At 42.7% G+C, this 24929-nt stretch overlaps 2 protein-coding genes across 3 annotated transcripts; one reads left to right on the top strand and one right to left on the bottom strand.

Annotated features, from left to right (window-relative positions):
- Nucleotides 1-12463: 12463 nt before the first annotated feature.
- On the bottom strand, nt 12464-19141 carry chst3b (carbohydrate (chondroitin 6) sulfotransferase 3b). Of its 2 annotated transcripts, XM_068736935.1 has the most exons (3): nt 18898-19141; nt 14819-15035; nt 12464-14655 (listed from the first exon to the last, which is right to left on the bottom strand). In XM_068736935.1, the coding sequence occupies exons 2-3, from the start codon at nt 14896-14898 to the stop codon at nt 13428-13430; spliced, it is 1308 nt and encodes a 435-aa protein (XP_068593036.1). In that variant the 5' UTR covers nt 14899-15035; nt 18898-19141; the 3' UTR covers nt 12464-13427. The 2 variants fall into 2 exon arrangements, with proteins under 2 accessions (XP_068593036.1, XP_068593037.1); XM_068736936.1 differs by lacking the exon at nt 18898-19141 and having other exon boundaries at nt 14819-15404.
- Nucleotides 19142-19984: 843 nt separating this feature from the next.
- On the top strand, nt 19985-23684 carry ghitm (growth hormone inducible transmembrane protein). The gene is made up of 9 exons (XM_068736962.1): nt 19985-20068; nt 20433-20572; nt 21288-21384; nt 21644-21755; nt 21912-22053; nt 22151-22259; nt 22476-22664; nt 22777-22948; nt 23066-23684. The coding sequence occupies exons 2-9, from the start codon at nt 20456-20458 to the stop codon at nt 23148-23150; spliced, it is 1023 nt and encodes a 340-aa protein (XP_068593063.1). The 5' UTR covers nt 19985-20068; nt 20433-20455; the 3' UTR covers nt 23151-23684.
- Nucleotides 23685-24929: the final 1245 nt, after the last annotated feature.

Here is a 24929-nt window from a genome sequence, read left to right as displayed (position 1 = left end):
CGACCACTTCAAATCTGCCACTTAATAATACTCATATGAAGGGTATTATCGCATATCAGTGGCGTAATCCACCTAGAGTGCACTTATGACCCGCGTTGCCTTGTTTAACTCTCGTTAATAATTTGTTTGGGTCACAGATTTGTAAAATAAGAAGTAAAGATGTTGGGATGTGATTGTTTTTTCTCTATATTTCTTAATTGTAATAGTGTCATCATGCATTAAGATGCGGTTATTTAGACTCATTAATGTCTGACATTTGACATTCTTTGAAATCTCACAGTGATCTCTGTTTTTGCTCCAAATATAAGTTTTGCATAAATAAATAAAACTGATTTATTAAGAGGATCTCAAGTATTAATAGTTCGGAATATTTGCATTAAACAATTTGTGCTAATAGTTACGTTTTTTTTGACTTTGCGAACGCTTCTTTAGCATCCGACAAAGAGAGACAGAGGCGGAACAAGAAAGAATCTTTGTTTTGTGAGAGCAAACTTCACTGTTGGTTTTTGAAGGATTTATCAGCAGCCTGAATCACGTCCTGACTTGAGCCTCAGCTGTAGGTGACAGTGGCGTAAGTCAGCCATAAGCAGCTGCACCCGGAGTAGAAATGAAGGTCTTCTGCTGCCCCCCAGGGGTTAATAGAGGAGATCACACACACACACGGTGCTGCAGCCAGCAGCGCTCTCATGTCAGCTTTAACATGTGTGTGTGTGTGTGTGTGTGTGTGTGTGTGTGTGTGTGTGTGTGTGTGTGTGTGTGTGTGTGTGTGTGTGTGTGTGTGTGTGTGTTCATGCTGAGGAAACAGATCTCAGGACAGTAGGTGGACATCGTTGCTCAAAACAATGTGAAACTAACTGCTTGCACTCTTTGACGTCTGTGAATATACATATTTATATGCTGGTCGTCACGGCTGCAGAGTTAGTATGCAGATTTACATTTGTATGTATTTTTTATTTCTGTTATGTTGCAATGAAACCAATGCAATGATTAAACATTGATTGTGTTTTTCTTTTCTGCTCTGAAACACATTTTCAGAAGCGAGTCAGAAAAGTAAATCAAATTGGTATTTAAACGACAATTAGAACATCCGTAAAAAAAAACAAACGCAATCATGGCCTTTTATTACCGAGTATATGTTTCCTCCAGCTGCAGGAAACAAAGGCCTTAACAACGAACCGTGTGTAAAGACGTCTTATTGAATCGCAGCGTGGAGCTCCCACTGTATGAAGATGGAACGCTGAAGTGCATTAGGACGCAGAAATGCTCATAACATCTGTTTCCTTTGTGTTACAGAGGATATCGCTTCTGTAGCAAGCAATATGTGCCATCAGTGACTGGTGGAATAATATTTGTGTCCCCCCCCCCCCCCCCCCCCCCCTCAAACAGACACACTGTCACAGAAGCACTTGTCTACATTTTGTAGTCGCTCGAGGAAAATAATTGCCTTATCTGCAACTGTCAAAATGATGAATGCCCCCGAGAGCACCGAGAATTGACTGATGGAATTGGGGGGAAAATCTAATCCCTGATCTGAACACTTTGTGTAATACATTAACCCCTCTGGTGCAATAGGCTGCACAGAAGCAGATTTGTATAGACTCGTAGAAATAAATTCAACGGAGGCTGAAGGATCGATAACAAAAAAAAAACGAAACATCAGGAGTTATGGCGTCGTCTGCGCCGGAGTCAAACAGAGCGTCAGGAAGCATTAAGTGTATTAAGATGCATGTGGCGTTTGAGTCAAAGGAAAATATGGTATAATGCAAACATATCTGCATTATCTGCCACATGTCAAAGTATAATTGGATAGATAGATTGTGGGACATTGAGGTGTTGCAGCAGCTATACAATACAATAAAGAAGGTACAAATCTAAATACAATGGAAAAGCCAAACGATAACTTGAATGTATTAAAATATCAACTTCAATACGCATTGAATATATACACTGTACAGTGATTGTGCTAAGATTTTCTAATGTTTCAGTTACTGTATTTGAACATTTAGTTTTTATTTTTCACCCAGTGTAAAAATAAATCTAAACTTATTTTTTTCCTGGCAGCGTAGAAAAGCAAACTTCAGTATCATGCGTCAGGATATGGTTAAGATGAATGTCCGATATGATATTTTTGTCAATATAAAATCACGTGGCAAATGATTCGTACTGATGTTTAATCCAGCTGTCATCATCTTACTGAACATTTAATACAAAAGTTCAATAACTTCCTTCATTCCACATATCATATAATTACAAAGAAAAGTCAAGAAATGGACATATTTTCAAAAAAAAAAAAAAAACGTTCAAATTGGGTTTAAAGAGAATTTTCATTAATAAGCAAAAACCAAATGAAAAAGAAAAACAGATTTTCATCCTGTTCTACAAACGTGCTTGAATGCAGTCGTATCTTCGGCGGAACGTTTAAGTCACAATGGCAAAGAAATGACGGTTTGGTTAAGAATTCAGTGCCATCAATGAACACTGTGGGATATGCACAGGAGGATGATGGGAAATTATCTTGTGCTACTTCCTCTATCGGTCCACAAGCAGCAGAGTGGAAAACTCACCCAGATATGAAGGGATATCTCTCTTGATTAAAAACCATATTAACTTTTCATAAGCTAATGTTCCCAAATGAAGTTTTCTGAAAAAAAAAAAAAAAACGGAATACCTGTGAAACGAGTTCTTCCCCCCCCTTTTTTTTTTGTCACACTTGGGTGAAATACATTATCCCCAATATTAGGGGAGAACATACCTGTAACAGGTTAATGACCTCACACTTTCCACACCATTTCACTTAGCGGGCCATAGCCAGGAAAGCCAAACGCTTCCACTCCCAATTCACTAAATTATGAATTAGCCCAAAAGGTGAGGCGATTAAAGATTCAACGTTTTACGCTTCGACCAATAGACGATCTCCTCGTTGAGCTCGGGGGGGGGGGCGATATCTTCAACCATTAGCTGAAAAACTGTCTCGATATCCATTACGGAGAGTATAAATATTGGAAGAGGAGCACAAATAATCCAGAAATTACCAATCAAAGTGTTTGCTAACCTCAGAGAGAAATTACTACCTGCAGTATAACTAAAATCAACACCGCAATCTTCATCTATATACATTTATAAATAAATTACACTCTGGAAAGCCTTGAATCATGGGGGGGGGTTTTTCAACAGCTGTCAGTTTTATCACATAACCCAAGACTGATTTGGATTCATATTATTTTCAACAACATAAACGAGCCGTTTTCTTAAACAGATTACCTGAAATTTGCAGAAACTATATTTTCACACTGGTGTTTTTCCAAACCACCCAAAACGCTCACAGCGGCCTCGGCGCGGCGTCACACTTCTTCAGCCTCAACCGCTCCGTAACGAGCGGCGACAGGTCACATGGCACAAACTGTGATGTCTGAATAATTTGAAACAAATGCTAAATCATTGCAAAGCAGCCAGAGAGAGAGAGAGAGAGAGAGAGAGAGCGAGAGATCAGCGACGTGAAAGTGAAGTGTTTGCGCTTCCCCAAGGCTCAGTGGCATCTGTTCTACATGTGTGCAGCCAAAACATCCATGTTTCACCAATTAATTGCGCTTGTATTAGAGTAAATATTTGACTTTGAAGCGCTAAAGCGTTAATTGGGGGGGGGGGGGGGGGGGGTCCCCTTTCTGCAAGGAAGCCCATGCGTTAATATTCCACAGCAAAAAAAAAAAATGCGAGTAATTTAATGGGAAATCCTTTTTTTTTTTAAATGGTCTTAAATTCTTATTTGACGTCAATGATTTTGATCCTGTAGAAGTGGCTCACGTTTACAGAATGTCCCCTTTCCCTTTAAGTCTCAGAGTGTTAGTCCTGAGCACAAATCAGCAGAATAAGACAGGCTGATGGCTCTCCTTAATTCTGTAAATTGGGAGGTTGTGAGTCCTATTACGGTCTGTTGGTTCAGCTCGGGGCCACCAGGGAGAGCTGTGCTTGTTTCTCAGAGTCACTGGAAACAAACCGCTCCAAACAGCCTCAGCCCTGCAAAAAGGAAAGTTAATCACTAATTACAACTTCACTTCTTTATTGGCTTTGTTGGATTACAGCACTGTAAAAAAAAAAAAAAAAAGAGAGGTATTGTGTCACAATAATCTTGTGTGAGTTTGAGGTTGTGACTTTCATGGATTCATCAGGAAAAAGATATAGATTCTGATTTTTTTTTTTTTTTTTTTTTCTTTTCCCTCCTGCAATTATTTCAGATTTTCACAATTAGGGTCTTAACCTGGCAAAAGGAATTATGTACATGAAACCTCTGCAGGATGTGAGGTTGTTGGGGTCTGTTGCTCCTACTGGCCATTAACTGGGGATTAGTGCTGCTGGGCCACACATCCCTTTGAAGAGGTAATTCCTCACACTTCCTTCGCTATAGAAAATCAGGAAGCAATCACAGAAGAAAGTATGCAGATGGTGCAGACGGTGAAGCCCGTGACATTTGTTTTCCTTCTTAAGTCACAATTAAGACAATTAAGAAGAGTAGCCGCCGCCATTGCGTAAACTCAGCGCCATCGGAAATTCAAGAATTAGATCCGGCTTAAAACTGAAAGGGGAGGAGGAGGAGGAGGAGGAGGAGGACAGATTTTAATGTTTACAAGCTTGTGTGACCCAGCACAGTCACTTCACAGTATCCCATATATCTGTCAACACAATACAGCATGTGTGAGGCTGTCGAACTGTAAAGGCTGTCGGAGGGGGGGGGGGGGGGGGGGGGGATCATAACGATGTCACATATAGAGAGAGAGAGATGCTCGGAGAAGTTAAGAGTATATGCTAGTGAGAGTGATGAGTGGGCATAAATGACTGTACTGTGGCTGAAAGTTATTAGTGCTGTATGTTGGAGCCAACTGACCTTTACGGGGACAAAAGGTCACTCGATAAATACCTCCATTGGGAGTCTGGGGTTCTGCTGACGTTCGAATTTTTTTTCAAACAGAGGAAAGTCATCCGCGTGTTATGTTTAAATGTTCCTCGCGCTGGTTCTCAAGTTAAACCGCTTTAGTTTGTGTACTACGCTGCACAGCAGGTTTCCTCTGGCGGTCTCTCTGGTGAAGTGTTAGCGTGTCGTGCAAGCTAACCGTACAGTGTTTTGTGTGTGTGTGTGTGTGTGTGTGTGTGTGTGTGTGTGTGTGTATATAGCACTGGGGGTGTTTGTTCACTCTTTTAGGGCTGTTTCTGCATTTTAAATCACTGACTTTGTAAAACCAGAGGCCACTTTGGTTGTTTGTTTTTTTTACTTGCAACGCTAAATTGACGGTTGGAGATCGCGCTCGTATTTAAAGTTTGCTCGTGGGTGTTGACTCCGTTAAAGTTTGACGTCAGAACACAAACATGTGAATTATTTCTTTTACAGAGTTTGCTTTGGTTTCTTCCAGCGGGGAGTGTGTAAAGGCCCATATTAGGCACAGTGTGTTTTCTCTTTATTGTGATCGTGTCATTTTAGATTCATATAGATTTTGTCAAACCAACTGTAAAGCAGTAATATCGATCAGTCGTTTTATTTACTGGTGGTTTCTCAGCTGTGTGCGTCTCCAAAACTCAAACTTCATCATAAAGTAACTCAAAACCAAAGAGACGAGATGTTCAACATAATCAGTGACCAGAAACCTTTCCTTTTGTTCTTTTTGTATTCTTTTTTTATTGCCATACTTTATATATTATGTTATATCAATGTCCTTTAATGTAATATATGAATCCTATACTGTGCACATAGACCTTCACATTCATACCATTGACATAAAAGTTATTTTTCATATCTTAATTATCACTTGAATCTGCATGAATTTGATTAATCTCTGAAGCTCAGTGAATACAACGCAGACAAAGTTACATCACATGTAAGGGAGGATGACTGAGAGAGACAATATTTCACTTGATTAGAGAGGAGAGACATATTCTACGTGATGAATCCACAATAAAGGGAGGCATTGTGTAAATGTGGTCATTTCTGACTCATTCATTCAGGAGGGTAACTGTCTGTTATGTTATCTCCGTTTCTTCTTTTTAGCCAAACGTCAGCTATGCGACCCAGCTTGGGGTCGCCGCTCCCTCTGCTTCAAAGCCGCCGCCGCCGCCGTCGGATTACCGGCCGTCGGATTACCGGCGGCCGGGTTACACGTCGGCCGGCCAGAGATTTTGATAAGCAGCGTCTGTGAAAGAGAAAAGTCAAGGGCGAAGCATTTGGGGAGCTGACTTATCTGCCTGTGAGCAACCCGGTCGTTTACGAGGCATGTGAGAGGCCCACGTCGCCTGTGGGTACTGATTTGCACTCTCTGTGGGGTTTTTTTTTTTTTTTTTTTGCATCAGGCCCTTTTTAACCACAGATTTCAGAAAAAGAAGATTGTTGTTTGACAATAATCGGCTCACCAAACGCAAGAAAAAAACACAAAAAGCAGAAACGCAGTTAATAAACAACAAATACACAGACAGGTCATGTTACTTCGTTGAGTTAAGAATGTTGATGACACTTGGAGTGAATGGAAATGAATAATTCTCTATGTATAACCCAGGTAACGGTGACTTTAAGTCAGTGTTTTTCCCTCCACAGATCAACTGTAACCAGATTCACTGCTAAATACAAGAAACTAGGTGTTCAACTGCTGCCCTCGGAAAAGTAAAGAGAGGTGTGCCTCCCCCCCCCCTTAAGAGAGGGGCCCTCTGAGGGGGGGGGGAGGCACACCTCTGCTTCCTGCGCTAAGTACCGAGGTGGTTGAAAGAGGGGAAAGGAGAGCAGAGGCAGCTGAAGCTCAGGTGGTGGTAGAGCGAGTGAGACAGGTTTTTTTTCGCTTGATCTCTTGCTTCGTCTGTCTGCATGTCGATTTGTTCTTTCAGCAAGAACCTAAAACACAAATTGCACCAGATGAGTGCGCATGCGGCGGAGGTAAAGCCGAATGAATGTAATATAAACCACTGAAATAAATACATACGATGCTCACCGATATGATCTGAAAGAATTTGAATCCTCGTTTTTTTTTTTTGTGGAACCTCTTGAATCCAAAATGTGTATTTAATTTACAGTTCACAGTACAAAAGCGCTTTCAGTCCATTCGGCTGGTGCGCTTCCTATCTGTCACCAGGCCTTTAATGAAGGGTCTGGGCCTTACCACCTGTTCAGCATATTCTAGTGCTGCGCAGATGTTGCTGTAGCTGCAGGGGACGTCGCTCTGAGGCCGGCATTGGTTGTCCTGTACGGTATGTACGCCCGTCCAGTTTGCCCTACCTCTGTAATAATAATAATAACAATATAAGTCTTCTCTTGTTCTTTGTTTTTAAGTATGCACACCTGAATTTGTCCTCACCAGGACACGCAGGTGCACAGCATACCCCCCCCCCCCCCCCCCCCCCCCCCAAAAAAAAGAAGCTTTTTTCCTTTGCCCTTGTAGAACAGCATGGTGGTGGTGGAGTCTTGGTTCTGAGGGGTTCTCAGGATGCATCATTATGTAACTAATTCTATTAGAAATCCTGCAATAAACCAGCTTTAATGGACAAAGACAGACTGGTTTGGGATGGGTAGGTGCCCCCCCTTTTCCGTAGTGAATCTTGCAATAAGAAATTTGGCCAATTAGCGTTGGTCTCTAAAAATTCCAAAGGGGGAATTTTATAGCCACTTTCTCTGCACCAACCAGTCCGTATTCGTATGAGACCACAGCTTTGTGCGCCAGGAATAGAGAAGCTTTGTGTACGACGGCCGGGGCAAAGGTATGAAAACTTTCCCTTTCCTGCTGCTCCAGTCAAAGTGAGAGGCCACTGTCGAAAAAAGGGCTGACTTGTTTCCGTCTGCGTTGACTCCTTTTTAGGTTTCATGCGATGAAGCCGTGAAGAGTTTCATTGTCTGTCCGTCGTACGCCTCTATTTATAGAGCCATTGTTAGGGTTGGATTTGATTTAATGTCCTGCCCAGGTTTTAGGCCACACTAAAGGTGGATTGATTTCTTGTCATCATCACTTAAAGCGATTTAAATAGCATCCTAAGTGAATGTTAGTAGCATTAAGCCTGACAAATAACCGTATGATCCTGACTTTGTTCTTTTATGAGTTACATGCTCGTGCTCGTGGCACACTGGACCGGGGGAGTGTTGAGGTCAAATTTGAGGTCAAAATGTGGACCTGGAGCTCTATTTTTGTTACTGACTCATATTAAATGTATCTCAGTATAATAAATATAAAAAGGATCTATTTAATGTTTGCCATGACAACTTCAGATTCTAAATCCCACAACGTAGCGCCACGGCCTGTAATTATTGTTCAACTTATAGTCAAAATAAACTCCTCGGTCAGTGGTACATGACGCGTTATGAATAACACAAAAGTTATTTTTTGTTTCTTTTCCTTGAGGAGGAAACCTTCGAAGTGGGCAGAAAGGTGGGAACGGAAGCTGGCAGTTATGATTTTTTATTTTTTTTTTTTTTCTGAAAACGTCTGCGGTTCGGTTTCTCTCCGCCATCGTTTCTCTCCGTGTAAAAATGGATACTCCGCCGTCTGCTTCCTGAGAGGTCACTCCGGTCTGCTGCGCAAAAACATCGTCATCGTTTGTGGCAGCCATGCAGCGGCGTCACGTGGTCGGTGCTCACATGGCGTCGGAAAAGGGAAAAGGGAAAAGGCCCGTCGTTACCGTGTTGAGGCTGGAGGTCAATCTATAATTGGTAAATGCATCAGCACCACATCTTACGGGAAGTGAAGACGTTCTCCATTGATGCTTAATTTTTTCCCATTAGCCCCCCCCCCCACACTGCTCCTTCTTTCTGACTCTTTTTTTTTTTGTTTTTTTGTTTTAGCCCTAAACTGTAATGCCTGTTTTATTGTGACTAATAGTGGCACTAGAAAGGCACTTACTCTGTATTTGGTGGAAAGCCAACAGAGTGGGACAAATGGAGCGACCCATTCAGTCGCTCTAAACTTTTTTAAAGACCTCTCCGCTCTGGCTTGGTGCTGACACAAAAGGAGGTATTGATGTGAGAAAAGACTGAAGCTTTTGTGTTGTGCCCAACAGAACTGGCTGAGGAAACCGCTCTTTCACGAACATTAATTTAAAATGCAAATGGTGGCGCATCTTGTACTCGAGAATCCTACAGTAAGCCCCGTTTTATGTGAGCTCTGCAGCACTTGAGTAACGCACAACGAGGACATCTAAGAAATGGTGCTGTTTTGAATGTGATATGGCAAAGATTTAACATATATATATATTGTTTTTCTTTTTAATTCTGTCTGTTACACACACTCTTCATCTAAAACGAGCATGCTGTTTTCCCCGGGCTCTGGTCAGCTTCTCTGAGGCCTAAAAACAAAGAAAAGAAGCACACAAATGCATTGTAATGGCAGAAATGAATTTTGCGGTTTGAAAAATGTGCATGATGAGTGTATTTCCTCGTTAAAAAAAAAGTAGCCACAAGTACTAAATATGGGAATGAAACCTTTCCACTGAGAATCAGAGCAGCCCTTTGTCATTTTGTTCTCTTTGCACCACCTGCTGACCTGAGTATTTACTTAAACTCTCCCCTTACCCACAAAGCCATTGTTTGTACTGGAGGGGGTGGGGGGGGGGCTGACTGCACCGTAAATGTCACGTCAGATTGCTAAAACCACGAAACGTCTTTGTTGTTTCAAACTGGAATAGATATCTAAATTTAGAGAGGGAGTAATGCTCCGTGTTTTCTTGTGCGATTGGGGCGGAGAGGTTGGCAGTGCTCTACGTGAACACTGAGCTCATATTCAAGATGATAAAGAATGGTCCGGTGAAAAGAACATGCAAACAGAGAGAGGACCAAGTAGGGAAATGAAAGATTACATTGTATTTAGGGTCGAAAATCCCTGGTCTTTATCGCAGCACATGGCCTTTAGTAGTGCGCCAACAGGACCTTTTTAGGGATTCAACCCTGAAGCATCAACTAAATTCAAATACAAAGTAACTGAAACATGAATGCAAATTCACTTTACACTTTCTTTGCAGTAGGATTGTGTATTTGTATTTTGGCAAACACCTCAGAGAACGTCTGGACTTTATTGTCAGGATGAAAACGGGTTACTGCATTTTTTCTTCTTCTTCTAGCGACCACAGTCATCACAAGTATTGTTATTTTGTGTCTTTATACCTTTAAGTGGCTGTGACGGTCAGACAGCTCGAGCCTCTGACCACATCTCGAGGGCACTTTGCACTTGTTTTGCCAAATCTAAACCCAGAGAATATGGGGCGTCCATTTGCGTTGTTTTTCCGGATTCTTTTGGCGGCGTCGGCCACAACGGAGTTCGTTATGCGTCACAAAGAAATCTCTAGTCTTCTGTGACAAAGCACGACGAAACGGTCGCTGACTTCCGCCTGCAAGATGAGCGGACACATAAGATGTGTCGGGGGATTTACCGAGATGATGTTTTTTGCAACATCTTTGACAAGTTCGAGCTGTAAGGGTGGCGTCCTTACTCGCTGCTTTTGCAAAGTCTGTCGACACATCCATGCATCTGTGGCAGGGGAAACCCAAACCACAGCAGATCTTTGATGTCTGTCTATGGGTTGTATGTGAAAATACTAACAGCGCTCATTAATCCCCAGGTTACCGTTTCCTGTTTAAGCACAAAATTCGAAAAAAAAAAAATGTCTGTCTTTATTAACATACGAGACAGCTCCCTGTGAAATTTGATCCAAATGTCAATAAAGGCCTTGGAAAAACAGGCTTTATTGCCCGCATTTTATTTGAAGCAGCATGATATTGGACAAGAAGTGCTTCCTATGCAAGGTTTGCCGCCGAGCTTTGTGCAACTTTCTGCTGACACCTTGAAAATCTGCCCGTATGGATTTCGTGTACAGTTGGAAAATGGTCAAAGATGAACGGAAACTCGATAATGGTGACATTTCCAAATGCACCAGTTTTTATATGACGGATGAAGACCCATCACTTGCATACGGCCGGTTTTGTGCATTTATAAAATTCCTCGCAAAGTCGCTCTTTACCGCACGCGACTACCTGAGTTTTATGAAGTGCATTCCTCCGCGTGAGGTAATTTACTGTGTGTTTAGATTTATGTCTCCTCCTCAACCGTCATTATCGAGTTTTATTCGTAGCTCTGAGACGCGTCTGAATTAACTCGATCGCGTGTCTGTTTATCACAGATCTTACAGCGAGGTATCATTCACATGCTGTTCTGCATATGTCAAACCCCTCATGGTTGATGTGGCAGGGCTCCATATAACGTATAATAAGGGTGGGGCTACCTAAATGCCCTCATTTTACAGCGGTGGGGGGGGGTGGGGGGTGGAGGAGGGGGGTTGAGAAGGCTTTAACTTCATGGAAAGTGGTTATTCTATATTTGCTTCAACCGTACAGTTACTCCACCCTCCACAAGTCCCACATAAAGCCACACTTTAACATCAGAGTTTATGAATGCTGAACCTCTTCTCATTAGGTTTAGACTCTTTAGAAGCAGCTGTAGACCTGGGAACACTTCTATTAAAATAGAACAACCAGCCCAAACTAACCAGATAATGATCTGTTGGTATGAGTGAGTGTACTTTAAGTGCTCTGATGTGGCTTTGCCTAGCAACGTGTGACAGCTAAGATGAGTGAGTTAGCAAATGTTTAAACCAGAAAGTCACCTTTTCCTTAATGTAAAAGAGAGCGACTGAGACAGAGAGACTGTAAATGACTGGCTCCCTGCGTCTCTGTAAGCGGGTGGGGTCAGGTGGACGAAAATGACTTGGACCACGTTATATGTAAAGTTTGGTAATTACTAGGTTTGGAGATTTAAATAGCCGGGATCACAGCGGTAAACACACTGTGAGTCAAGGCAGCTGCTTCCTTCTTGGCTCCTAAGAGACAAACTAGTTGGTGTGCAAGAAAGCTTCAATATTCGGTTCAAGTAGAACCGAGTAAAAAGCCAATTTTCCAGCTGTGAAAGTGGTCTTTCACAGCTGAAAGTATGGAATGAACTGTGAATGTTTGTTCTTCCTTTCTTTTGTTTGCTCAGCAAACTCTTGTATGAACATAAAGTCTTACTGCTAATGGAGCAAATAACAGGAAGAGCTTTGAAGAGTCAGAATAGCTTCAGAAACCCCATCTCTCCACACCTACACACACATAATCTATGAATCTGTCAGTGTTGGTGAGTCTTCTTTGCTACTGCAGTGTTCCTACGTCTGGTATAAATACATCGGCAACGACAAGCTGTAGTTAAAAGCAGACCCCCCCGACTAACGCCGATGCTCACTTAGAAGCTTTACGAAGGTAGAGTTTATTACAGGTCAGCTGTTTACTGCATTGACGGGTTTTTCCTTGTATTTTAAAAACAAACACTGTTATCTTTTGCACAGGTCAGCCTCATGTACTTCCTCGCACCGCTAACCTCTTTGATCATTAACGAACGAAATGGGGAAGTTGTGCTCATGTCAGTTGAATGTGAAACTCAGGACAGAATGCAGTCATTTCATGCCAAAAGTGAGGTGTTTTACAGTTAATGTAAAAGAATTTATTGTTACAAACAAGTTGCAGAAAGGAGCAGACTGGGACATCAGCAAACAGTCTGGCGGGGCAGAGCATCAGGGCCTCTTTTTTTTTTTGTATCACCCGCCGAGAGACTTGTGTCAACAGACAGACCTGCCGACAAAAAAACCTCACACAATACTGCAAACCAGCTGCAGTTGGAATGTTCGCATACAGTGGCAGTGTAAACATCTGTTTTTACGGAATGGGTTCTTCCGTTCGCGAGGACAACTTTAAAAAGAAACAACAACTTTTGGCCAATTACAAAACATGCATGTACAGCAAACTACAGTATATGTGTGCAAGACAAAAGCGCCTACAGAGGGCAAAAGAAGCTGTGCACATTCAGAGCTGGAGTCATTACGACTCTCGGCAAAAGAGAAATAAATAAATTAACATGGGACATTACTTCTAAGTCTCATGCGTAGAAATAACAAAACATTGGCGTTTCCTCATCCTGCCATAAGCATTGCTATACAAAGCTATTTTTATTTTATTTTTTTTTGGCTGTGCATTAACATTTCCTTTCAAGTTTCTTTGGTGTAAAAGCAGCCTATGTTGCTAACTGAAGTTGCTAAAAAAAGAAACTAATGAAGGTTCCTGGATTTGGACATTTGCTAAGAACGACGATACAGTTTGGACGGAGAAAATAGTCCGGAGTGCAAAAACAAAAGATTCCTATTTTCCCATATGTAACGTCTCTCTCTCTCTCTCTCTCTCTCTCTCTCTCTCTCTCTCTCTCTCTCTCTCTCTCTCTCTCTCTCTCTCTATATATATATATAGCTTTATATTAACTTTCTGCTCAACACATACATTTTCTTCATCAAACTATTTTAAATATTACAAACCTTTAAATAGCACACAGAAAATATATGGCTCTCTGTATCTGGATAAATTACCTTAATACATAAATGTATTCTGGGTCCGTGAAAGTCTATGAAAAGTTGAACACTTTGTCCTCAATCAGACTAATAGACTTATCTGTTAGCATTTCTTCACTGCTTACAAATTTATACCCAAAAAGCTTCAGTGTTGGTCCGCACACTTTCTGTACAACCTGGGCTATTTTAAATGGCAAAGTGAACCTCCACTTCTCTACTTGTTCTGAGGAGTTTTTCTGCGTGGAGTAAACGCCGCTGGCCTCCTTGGAGGCCTGGGTGTTCTTCAGGATCCAGGACTTCACTTGCGGAGTGAACGGAATTCCGGTGAAGCCGTACATCTCCGTCGCCTTCCTCATGGGGAACCGAGCGATGTCCTCGTACCGCACCAGCATGTAACGCCTGCGCAGCCACGGCGGCTGCCTGAGGCCGATCTCGGCCGACATCCTGATGTTGTCGCAGTTCCCTTTCAGCTTCCTCACTTCGCCGTCGTCAATTGGCACGTCCCCATCCATAGCCCACTGCTTCCAGTTCTTGTATTTGGCTGCAAAGGCCACCATGCGCGAGGCAAGTACAGCCCGAGGATCCCGAACCAGCTGAATGAACTTCACGTCAAGGCGCGGGTCCTCAGCCAGAGGACGGAGGTTCTCCAGCTGCCGCACTCTCACCGACTTGATGGCCCTGTGCTCCTTTTGGAGGCAGGACTCAGACGCCATGGTCAAGTTCAGGGGACCACAGCGTCTAGTCCTGCAGTGGTAACGCTCAAAGACCCCCTTGACGACGGGGCTGCAGACCGACTCCTCGCATAGAGAGCTGCTGGACTCTCTGCGGAACAGAGCGGGGGTGACGTGGTCCACGGGTCGGGGGTCGATGAAGCTCTCCAGCAGGGAGAAGTCGCACAGTAAGAGCTGCTGGAGCACGTCGCGGTAGGCCTTAACTGCCGCCGTGGCGTTGGTGCCGCCGGTCTCCAGCGTCAGCATCTTCTCCACGTGCCACAGCGGCTCAAACAGGTAAAACATGTTGTCGCCCTGCTGGTTGAAAAACTCGCCCACAAACGAGGAGCCCGTCCTGGTGGTGGCTAACAGGAGGATGTGCTTCCCGCCGGCCGTCGCCACCTCCTGGTGCTGGCTGTAGTCCTCCAGGCGCCGCTTCATCAGCGTGAAGGCAGAGTTCGTCTTGCCGAGTGGGGTGAAGGAACCATTGCGCTTCAGCAGTATGTGGGAGAAACCACTGGGCTGCAGAGGGGTCTGGGGGGTCTGCTTTAAGGTGAGCTTATCTGACACCCTGAAAGTGCGAGAGGAATCACAAAGTTGCATTATCTTTTACCGGAAGAAGTCACGGCTGTGTTATTTAACTCCACATTTCTTTCGAGCTGGGAAGAGATAAACGCACACAAAACCTGCTGGGAATCTCTAAAGCACTCCATTGATCACTGAAATGGACTTACCTTGAGATAATGTTGTTTTCCTTCTCAATGATAACAAGTGCCACAAAAAAGACGATGGATATTGTGTATTTGATCCTCATTCTTGGATGTAGCTGTGCCCGGATATGCTTTTACAGACTGCTTCTTAATGGGTTCTGCCAATCTTGCAAGTCTCCAGTCGCCTTTCTTAAAGAGCCTTCCACTTATTTGTATTCCCCGTTGTAGGCGATGTTTCACCCTGTAAATGAAATGAACATCGACCTGTCAGTTACACATTTTGCACATTTGAGCACGGCGGTGAGTAAACCTACTTTGGTCTCAATTCACTCTGTCGAAACACATCAAGGAATTTGTTTTAACCACTCATGGAAGAGGGGAAGTTGACAGTATATATAACGCTGCATATGTAAAACTGCACTGTGATGCCGAGTCAGAGTAGCGGTTACAGAGTACAGCTTCTCCTTCTCATGCCTTTTTTTTCTTTTTCTATTTTTTTATTTTCCATTCCCACACAGCATCACTGTACAGTGTAATGCAAAACCAACGATGGAGGCCTTATTTACTCAGAGACGAAAATATCATATCTTAAGAGGGTAAGAATAGAACATAGCCGAGTGTTTAAGGCTGGAATCTAAGCCAGTTGTTACAAGGAAGTCTTTGTTATCTTTAAGTGCGCCAGTGCGTTTCAGGAACATGCCCACCCACCCTGCAAGACCGAAGAGGGGCACATAAAGAAGCTGTATTTATGAGTCAGAAACAATTGCAACAGCACAAATGAAATATGAGCCAGAGACTGCAATCGCGCACAATTTTGTAATTAAACTGCAATTTCACAACTGCAAAGCCGCTTGTTTAAAAAGAAAAAAAACTTGTCTCGGTTAGAGTGATTATCCAACCGCCCACTGATAGTACCAGTGTGGTCCAAACTACCAGCTGCTGCTCCATGTCAACACTGGGAGGAGATCCTTTCAACAGAGGCCCTCAGTGACACAGTACAGTAGACCATCTGGTGGCGGGGCTAATGGCTTTGCTAGCTTCCCAATAATGTGTCTTTGTGCTTCTGATTTGAGACTGAAGGGGACACATGTCCAAACGCTGAAAGGTATAACTGCAGAGTGCTGAAATTGAAGGGGAGAGCCTGCTTGTCATTGAGACATAAATTGCAGCGCTCCGAGCCTTTGCGGGGCCGTTCGGTACTCGTGTTACTCTGCAGACGGCCGACGGCGAGGAAGTCAAATGAAGATAAGAGTGGATTTAACGGTGCCTATGTGTGTATTTTGGGGATGTCTTACACATTCCTGAAAGATGATATTTTAAGATAATGGCAGCTTGGCTCAGATCCCTGACTAATCTTTTTGGATTTTAGCATAATCCCGCCTTACCTCGTCTGCCAGAGAAAGGGTCAATAGCACGGCGAGGCTAAATGAGATCGTCTCCACCCTGAGGAAATTGGCAGGGTGTCAGTTTGATGTGTGCCCACAAAAATGCCATGTTAGGAATTTAGAAGCATATAAGTAAGGCACACACACACACACAGAGAGGGTGCACTGTACAGTCGGTCTTTATAAATCCTGAATCAGACGTCTGGGTCCGTGAAAACATTTGTTTATTGGATCCCTTCAGGTGCTCTCGCACAGACTCCTGAGTGCGTCTGTGATTTCTTATGGATCAGTGTTAAACGATTGCAGGTTTAGCCTCTGGGCCCCGACACATTAGCGAAACTGCTGCTATTAATCAGCAGAGCCAAAAAGCCAACAGACCCAACCTTTTCACTCGATGGCTACAGCAAGGTATAGTCGCACGTTTGACACAAAGAAACGAGCAGCGCTGCGTCGGAAGCCTGAGACATGAGCATCATTTTCTGAATTCCGATGATGAGCCCGAATGTCTTTTGAGTTTCTGCACGTCTGGAGGCCCAGTTCTCACATCCCGTCGCGACCTCTGTCCCGGGCCCGTGTTGAGCACAGAAGCCAGTCCAATCGACCCGAAAACTCAACGCAGGGAAATGGTTGGACACTGCCTGCGAAATTCTCCGAGGGGGGGAATGGGAAGTATTTCAGCACCGATAGAGCACTGTTGACGTGGAACGGCGTGTAATGAAAAGGTGAACAGCTTGTGTACTGAGACACGTTTTTCTTCAGGGAGGAAAAAAAAAAAAAAAAAAAAAATCAGTTCTGTCTTGCACCACCCTGCCGCATGCCACAACCACAAAGGTCTCTTTACACACAGGGGTGACTCTAAAACCTCCTTTGGGCTGAGATCGCGGAACATAAACTGCCAGGTTGCTCACACGTCACGGGGGTCAGTGAGTAACCCCCTGATGCTACAAGTCACATGGTGCACGTCAGATAGTCGGTTGCACAACAGGAAACGACTCGGTCCTCTAGTCTTCAGTGGTTATTTAACACTGCAGTTACAGGAACAGTTTGTAAGTTAACCACCAGAAGATCTGAGTTTATTTTCTACTGTACCTGAACAGATTAAGACAAACTAGATTCCACCTAATGAATAAGACATTAGTGAACAATTAACTGTTCTTTCAGTGGGGAAAAAAAAGTTAATTTGACATGCCTTTTAGAGTACTACAATATGTATTAAAGCAGTTTTTAGTTTTCTCCTTGTATGATTTTAAATAAAGCAAAGAAAGCCACATCAACAAAAATAAGTGGTTTGAGGTTTAGTCATTTATATGGTAAATTAGATGTACACCAATTATCTGAGCGTATTGCATCTGCTGTGCAAAGTGGGGGAAAAAAAAAAAGAAAAGAAAAACACACATGAGCTGACATTGTTGAATATTCACAAACCACTGAGGCATATGACACTTTTGATCATCTACTCATAACGAAACCGGCACTGCACCATTTATCATCTCGCTACAAATGCTTTTAATAGCCGCCTCTTATTTAATGTAAATCTACGTGAAGACAAATTAAACACCACCCAGCCAAACCCCACTAATGTCTGAGATGTTGTCAGTGCGATTCCATTCCAATCCCTTAACAACAGGTAGAGGGATTATTTTTAGATCCTCTCTTAAATACAGCATGTAGGCGAGATAATTATAGGCTGTGTGTCTCGAAATACAAAAATAACAGACTAGAAATTACAAAACTTTTGAAAAGTATTGGCAGAATAAGATTGTGCAACATGCCACTCTATGCTATGAGATGTTACAAACTTGTTTTGCTAAACCGGTTATACTGTGGTGTCTATTATTGCCATTTTTTATGTTTGGTTTGAAGTCATTATGGGCAGTGAACATCTGAAATGTTTCTTAATTTACTCTCCAGAAAAAGCAAAATTTACAATCATGATATACAGTAGAACACAAGACAAGCCTGTACTGTGATAGTGCATTGTCTTCTATCTATACTATATGGAGTGTTTTTTATTGTAGAATGTTTATCATGACCCCTCAAAGGAAAACAAGGTAGACTGTTTGATTGGCCGGTTTTTAGTGAGAGTTACGGTATATCATGCACCATCAAAAAGAGGTTTTGGCCAGATCTTTCTTGGAGATGATCATATACACTAGTAGCCTATAGAAGGAATGTTGCCTAAGAAATCCTTAAAAGGAGAGCGGCAAGCAACGGGTTTAATTGAGGTCGCTGAAGAGTCATACTTGTTGATAGCATATGTGTTGGCCAATGTGTGTGATTTTGCACTTTGATAATAGATCTAGCGCAGTGGCAGTGCAGCACGAGTGCAAAATGAAAATAAAAGTGCATGCATTGTATTACTTTAAATACGCAGCAGTGTATTAGCCATGCAGCAACATGTCACTACAAATTCATAAACCGGTTGAAGGACTGGAAAAGTCTGACTTTTTTAATGCAACAGTGTGCAGGGTCTCTGCAGAGCATGCGCTGCATTTAAAGGTCAAAGGGACAATCCGTCAAAACTGAAGTCATGCTTTCTTAATAGGAAGACACTTGAAAAGAAAAAGCCACTTTCCTTCATCCCTGACAACTTAATGGTGATTTTATTGCACTCTATGTTGTTTTTAGGGTGACATTAGAGCCTAACATGTGACATTATTAGTTTATACTTTTAGTTATTTATAAAGTAGCCTCTCAAAGTCCACTCTCCATACCCACCATCATGATGCGGTGTCTGGAGGCTTCCCGCTTCGGTTGATCAGCCTTCCCTCAAAGAGCGACTCCGGGTAGAAATTAAATCCATTACTTCCCAACAAGACTTCACTCGTGTGACAAAAAACTATCCGATCCGAACGAAGAAGACGCAGCTCGACTGGTTTTAGGAAGTGAACCCTGTGGATCAGATGGACTCATGTTGGAGAGGAGGGTGCCGGTCGGGCTGCCCGCTGAACCGAATGACAAGTTGGTCCAACTGTTGCGCCTCAGTGAATCACATGGGGAAAGTTTGGTGTGAAGGAGCGGAGTTTCACGCAGGAGGCGCACCGACACCACCCCACACAGACCATAATAGTCTGTGATAATGAATAACAAACAAACTTTATACACATATAAAACACACGATAAGAAATGGTAAAGGCATAATACTGTTATTATGTGTTGCTGTCATTTGGTCTATTTTATGTTTTTTTTTTTTGTAATTTATGATGTAGTCACAACCAAAGAAGAGGCAAGCACTCCACCTAGTGGACGACGTGCGTCTCTATTTCTACATTGACTGCATGTGGAAATCATTCCAAAACACTTGTTTTCTGACTATAACGTGATTCATGTTACATCAAATAAAATTAAAAAAAACAAGTAATTTACTCAAGTAGGCTACTATACCTGTGGTCACTACACTTGACAACTGTCATTTGTTACTTGACATATGTTTTTGCATATATACCATCATATATGTTGAATTATGTTGTGTATATTTGTATTTATATGTAAAGTAGTTTAAATTACGTCTGATTGAGCACTCCTAACACATTACTGCATGAGTTATAATAAAACAATGATAGTGTATAGTGACGTAATAACACTCTAAAAGGGCATATTTGCGCAGCTTTTATTTTGAGTAGTACCATTTGCGGATAACACCTGTTTTAATTTTTTTAACATTTTTATATGGTTATTTGCTTCTTGGACCTGAATACTTCTTCAAACCAATGATTACTGTCACTATATTATACGATTATAAAATAAAGAACTCCATTTCCGGACAAACCTGTCGCTTAATGATGACGCACTAATTGGAAGCATCGTCACGAAGGGTTGCAAAAACAATTGCGTCAGAAAATCGCGCAGTAGTTTCTGGAAAGGTTGAACGACGAACGCTTCTCTCTCGGTATGTAACATTGACGTTGCTTTACATCTAAATGTCGTGAAGTTAGATTCATACATCAGAACATAATAACGGTTAATCTATTTGGTCAGACGAAACACCGTAATACCGGAAGTTCCCAAAGACTTTTGCGTTTAGCAGTTAGCATTATGTGGTGTTAGCTAACTTTAACGTTAGCTAGCTTACTTAACTGACGTAGAATGTTATGATATCAAAGATAACGTCCGTAGCTGTTATTACTACATTACTTTAACGGTGTTGCCTTACCGGCTTTGTGACTGTAATCGTAGTTACATAACGTTAGTTATGTCACACTGCTGTCTTGTCATTTACTGTAACGTTACCTGACGCTCACTTTATATTACAGACAGGATATAATACATTGTGACCATGTTGGTGGCGAGGCTGACGTGCCTGAGGAGTCTTCCTCTCGCCGGGCTGCGTCCTGTGCTGACACAGAGAGCGCCCACCCTGAAGGCCTGTCCACCGCTGCTCAGGCCCCAGCAGGTACTGTACAGTCACTACCGACAGCATGGCATTCATAGGTTTACAACGCGCATACAACTACTATTACTCTGTACCTCTCCCACTGAGATTAGACTGCAATACTCTTGAATCACAGTAGATATTGATTTATTCTAGATTAAATCGGATAGTCGACACTGAATGCAAATAAAACACTGCATATGATACGTCAAATCTCAATTTTCTAGAATTTCTTTTATGAATGATGGATAAAGACAGCAAACAATGTCTATGTAGGAGAGAAAACAGACTAAACGTGTATGTAAACGTTAGTTTGAAGCACGTCTGATGCCTCAGATTTGACTAATTGCCTCTACCAAGGCCGTGGGTGGGAGCAAAGTTATTAGCCTCAGAGGGACCTGCAGGGTAAGGAACTGCAGCCTGATATTCAGAATGAATGGCCCAGTGATGTCGTTACAAAATCGGAGATGTTGGCAGCAATTCAGTGGCCTGACAGAAGGTTTAACAACTGCCCTGTAATTAAGGGGTCACATATTTTGAACTCTGCAGCAGATCAGCTATTGATTACATGTATAAACCCGTTGTTCTCAGTGGAAATTTGGACTGTGTAATGATAGCTGAAATGAAGTTCAATATTATTTTTATGCTTGTTTTGATTGATAAGACCGGGTGTAAAAATCCCGGTCACTTAATCAACAACTTCAGTTTTGTGTAACGTGTGTTTTTCTTTCCCCAGGGTTATTCTTCTAAGGCCAGATTCGGTTTCCGCCGTGGGACCAGAGACCAGCTCAAAGAAGCAGCGTTTGAGCCAGCAACAAATACCGCTATTAGAAGTAATCACTATTACATATACTAGTTAAATATACGATTACATGCTGTTACATGACTGGAGTTTTATAATACCCACTCTCTTGAAAATGCCAAGGTTGTGCCAACATACAATAAACTCGCATAGTCTTCTTTAAAGGCTGTCTAAATAGCCAATACGCCAAATTTCCTTTTGAGGCACAAATCAAACCTTTTACCTTTTTGACGGCCCCTTTGTTTCATTGTGAAACATCAAGTATTTAGGTAATCTTGTTGTGTCCACAGTTGACAGCATGGGAAGAATTATTCTGGCTGGAGGTGCAGCAGTTGGCCTTGGAGCTCTGTGCTACTATGGACTCGGCATGTCCAATGAAATTGGTGCCATTGAGAAAGCAGTGTGAGTAGCAGCTTTAATTTAGTTTTGAATCACGGGTCGGCAGGAAGCATTTGTTCCCCTCCAAAGAGCTCCATATTCACCTCTCTCTCTCTCTCTCTCTCTCTCTCTCTCTCTCTCTCTCTCTCTCTCTCTCTCTCTCTCTCTCTCTCTCTGCAGGATCTGGCCTCAGTATGTGAAGGACAGGATCCACTCCACCTACATGTACTTCGCAGGCAGTATCGGACTGACGGCTTTGTCGGCTGTAGCAGTGAGCAGAACCCCGGCACTGATGGGTCTGATGATGAGAGGCTCCTGGCTGGTAAGCTACGTGACTCAAGTAGACCATACGTAGAGCCTCACTGCTTTGCAACAGTTATATATATATATATATATGCCTGTTGTTTGTCCTATCCCAGGCTATTGGAGCAACGTTTGCGGCTATGATTGGTGCCGGCATGCTGGTTAGGTCCATTTCGTATGAGCAGAGCCCAATGCCCAAACACCTCGCTTGGATGTTCCATGCAGGTTTGTAAGACAATGTCCAGTGGGGACATGATTATTCTGTTACGACGTCTCACCTTCTATTTTGCTTATGTAGTTGCCTCAATTGGACACTAGAGGGAAGTCATGTAAAGGCTCAGAGTAACCACTACATTTAGACGTGTGGCACACATCTGTTGTTGTTGTTGTTTGTTTTGAATGTGGTGTTGAGGTGTCCTTCTCGCGTTGTTTATTGACAAGGTGTGATGGGTGCCGTCATCGCTCCCCTCACTCTCCTCGGAGGACCTCTGATGATGAGGGCCGCCTGGTACACGGCAGGAATTGTGGGAGGTCTGTCCACCGTGGCCATGTGTGCCCCGAGTGAGAAGTTCCTCAATATGGGCGGGCCGTTGGCCGTTGGCTTCGGAGTGGTCTTCGCTTCCTCTATTGGTCGGTTTATTGCAGTTTTCGCCCTCATAACATACATATTCAAATTAGACTTAATTATTTAGCTCTGTATCTCTTTTAATCCGTACTTCTCAAATCTTCCTGTCGTCTTCAGGATCAATGTTCCTGCCGCCCACGTCGGCGTTCGGAGCAGGCCTGTACTCAATTGCCATCTATGGCGGCCTGGTGCTGTTCAGCATGTTCCTCCTCTATGACACACAGAAGGTCGTCAAGAGGGCAGAGACGCACCCGCTCTATGGCGTGCAGAAATATGACCCCATTAACGCGTAAGTCACTCACAGAAAATATTCAATTTCACTTTAAACGCAGTTTTTTTTTGGGGGGGGGGGGGTTTCAGCAGAACAATGTTATGTACGGGTCTCATATTCTTCTTTATCACACAGGTGTATGGGGATCTACATGGACACGCTGAACATCTTCATGAGGCTGGTGATGATTCTGTCTGGCGGCGGTGGCAAAAGGAAGTAAACAGCAGCATTTTGGCTGTGGCTCAAACCCTCCGCAGAGCTGAACAAAATCATATGTTATTACCAGCAGCACACGCCAGGTGTTAATTCTTAGTGACAAGTCTTATCTAGCTTGTTCAAAATACATGATTGCTTTGCAAGAGTGTGAAGAAGAGGATTGCACTCTCTGGAAAGAAGACATTGATGACATACCGAGAGCTCTTACCTCGGTTGTGGAGTGTCTGGTTTATTCTGGGGGTTACAGATGGGTTCAATCTGTCAGCGTCTTTTTGCCTGCCTCAGATATATATCGTTTGCATTCTGTATGTTTTGTATTTATTTCAACTTTTGATGGTGTCTGTTTCTAATACGAATGGAAGTTCAAGAGCATCTGGTACACGCAGCAGACATGCCACACACACACACACACACACATCAACCATCGACTGCGCTCTGGCTCCAGTATACCTTGTTGTTGCCCTTGTTGTTCATGTGTTTCTGAGAAAATATGAAGTCATTTTAATAATTGAATCACTCAATAAATACGTTAAAAGTGTGTTTTGTCAGAAGTTGCTGTTAGCTGTTTTGTAAAGTGATAATAAAATCCAGCAGAGGTTTAGCAGACAGGGTTCCTGACATTTTGACAGTAGGAAGAGCAATAATACTACTACTACTACTACTACTACTACTACTATTAATGTAGTAGTACAATTAATGTCTGCTTCGGTGTCAGGGTCCTGTTATTGTGCATGCTGGCTCACTGTCACCTGAATAGAACAAAGCCATTGGTTTGCTTTCGCTTCTAAGACGGGTCACCAAAACCACCTGTTGCACCATATCTGTCATAAATACATATTTGCACACTTGGACTCTATAATAAGAGTTTTGGTTCTTAAAATTTCTTCTTAAATGTAATTTTCATAGTCCCTCAATTATCTTCTTGGAATGCCAATTGATCATTTACATTAAAACGATGCCAAAATATGTATTAAATTGCATTGATCCTGGTTGAACATGTCGTCTGATTGCTGGCGTTCGTATTGTGATAATGTTGGAAACAATGGACTTAGTATGATCCACCCGATTTTATGAAAAACGTCTAATAGTAGCGATCGTTGAGTTTTAGGTGCCTGTCCATTAGCATTACAAATGAGCTCAGTAACCTGCAAAAACACTCAAAACACTTAATTGTGAGCAGTGTCTCGAGTCAGTTGGTGGAAAGTTTGGTCCACAGCTGTCACTGCATGAGCCGAAACTTACTTATATTTTACCATTCGTCATCCACGTCCAGCTCTGACCAGACTGTGAGGGACCGGCGAGGTCCACCTTGTATTTGCTGATAAACAGTCAGTGTGTAGCAGCAGATGACAAAGGCTTAGTGCGGTAATCCTCTTGTCCGCCATCTGGCTGCTCCTCTAAAATTAAACCTCCAAACCAGGGCACTTGCAACAGATGCTAACATCTGTAAATATGCAGGTGCTTCGTTAAAGCACGGCCACACAGAGCAAACAGCTGCCAACGGTGTTTCAATCTCTCAGATCATGTTCACGTTTAGCACACGTATGATTCATATATACTGCGTATCAGGAGGGGAAAAAAACAGCGTGCAGATGGGAGGGATAAAGAGGGCAATAATGGATGAGATTGGGGAAAGCTTCAGCATTTGGAGATCTGGCATTACTGGGGATAAAAGTTGCTCTCTGGCAGTAATTTTCAGATTGATGACCAATATTTGGTTAGGGACCAAGGATTTGCTTAATGTAGACTTTATTATTTTGTGTGTGTGCATGTGTGTGTGTGT

The sequence above is a fragment of the Cebidichthys violaceus genome, unplaced genomic scaffold (genome assembly GCF_023349555.1).
Source record: "Cebidichthys violaceus isolate CVI_PGR_0920_01 unplaced genomic scaffold, fCebVio1.0.p SCAF_74, whole genome shotgun sequence".
In the NCBI taxonomy this organism is placed as follows: Eukaryota; Metazoa; Chordata; class Actinopteri; order Perciformes; family Stichaeidae; genus Cebidichthys; species Cebidichthys violaceus.
Note: the sequence above shows the minus strand (reverse complement) of the source record. Positions and strands in the feature narration are given on the sequence as shown.

Bases quoted from the DNA above. Each gene is read 5' to 3' on its own strand.
- chst3b (XM_068736935.1), bottom strand. From the start codon at position 14,898: ATGAGGATCAAATACACAATATCCATCGTCTTTTTTGTGGCACTTGTT. The intron at 14,656-14,818 runs GTAAGTCCATTT...TCGCACTTTCAG, and splicing joins GAAAACAACATTATCTCAAG to GGTGTCAGATAAGCTCACCT.
- ghitm (XM_068736962.1), top strand. From the start codon at position 20,456: ATGTTGGTGGCGAGGCTGACGTGCCTGAGGAGTCTTCCTCTCGCCGGG. The intron at 21,756-21,911 runs GTGAGTAGCAGC...CTCTCTCTGCAG, and splicing joins GGTGCCATTGAGAAAGCAGT to GATCTGGCCTCAGTATGTGA. The intron at 22,665-22,776 runs GTCGGTTTATTG...TGTCGTCTTCAG, and splicing joins GGTCTTCGCTTCCTCTATTG to GATCAATGTTCCTGCCGCCC.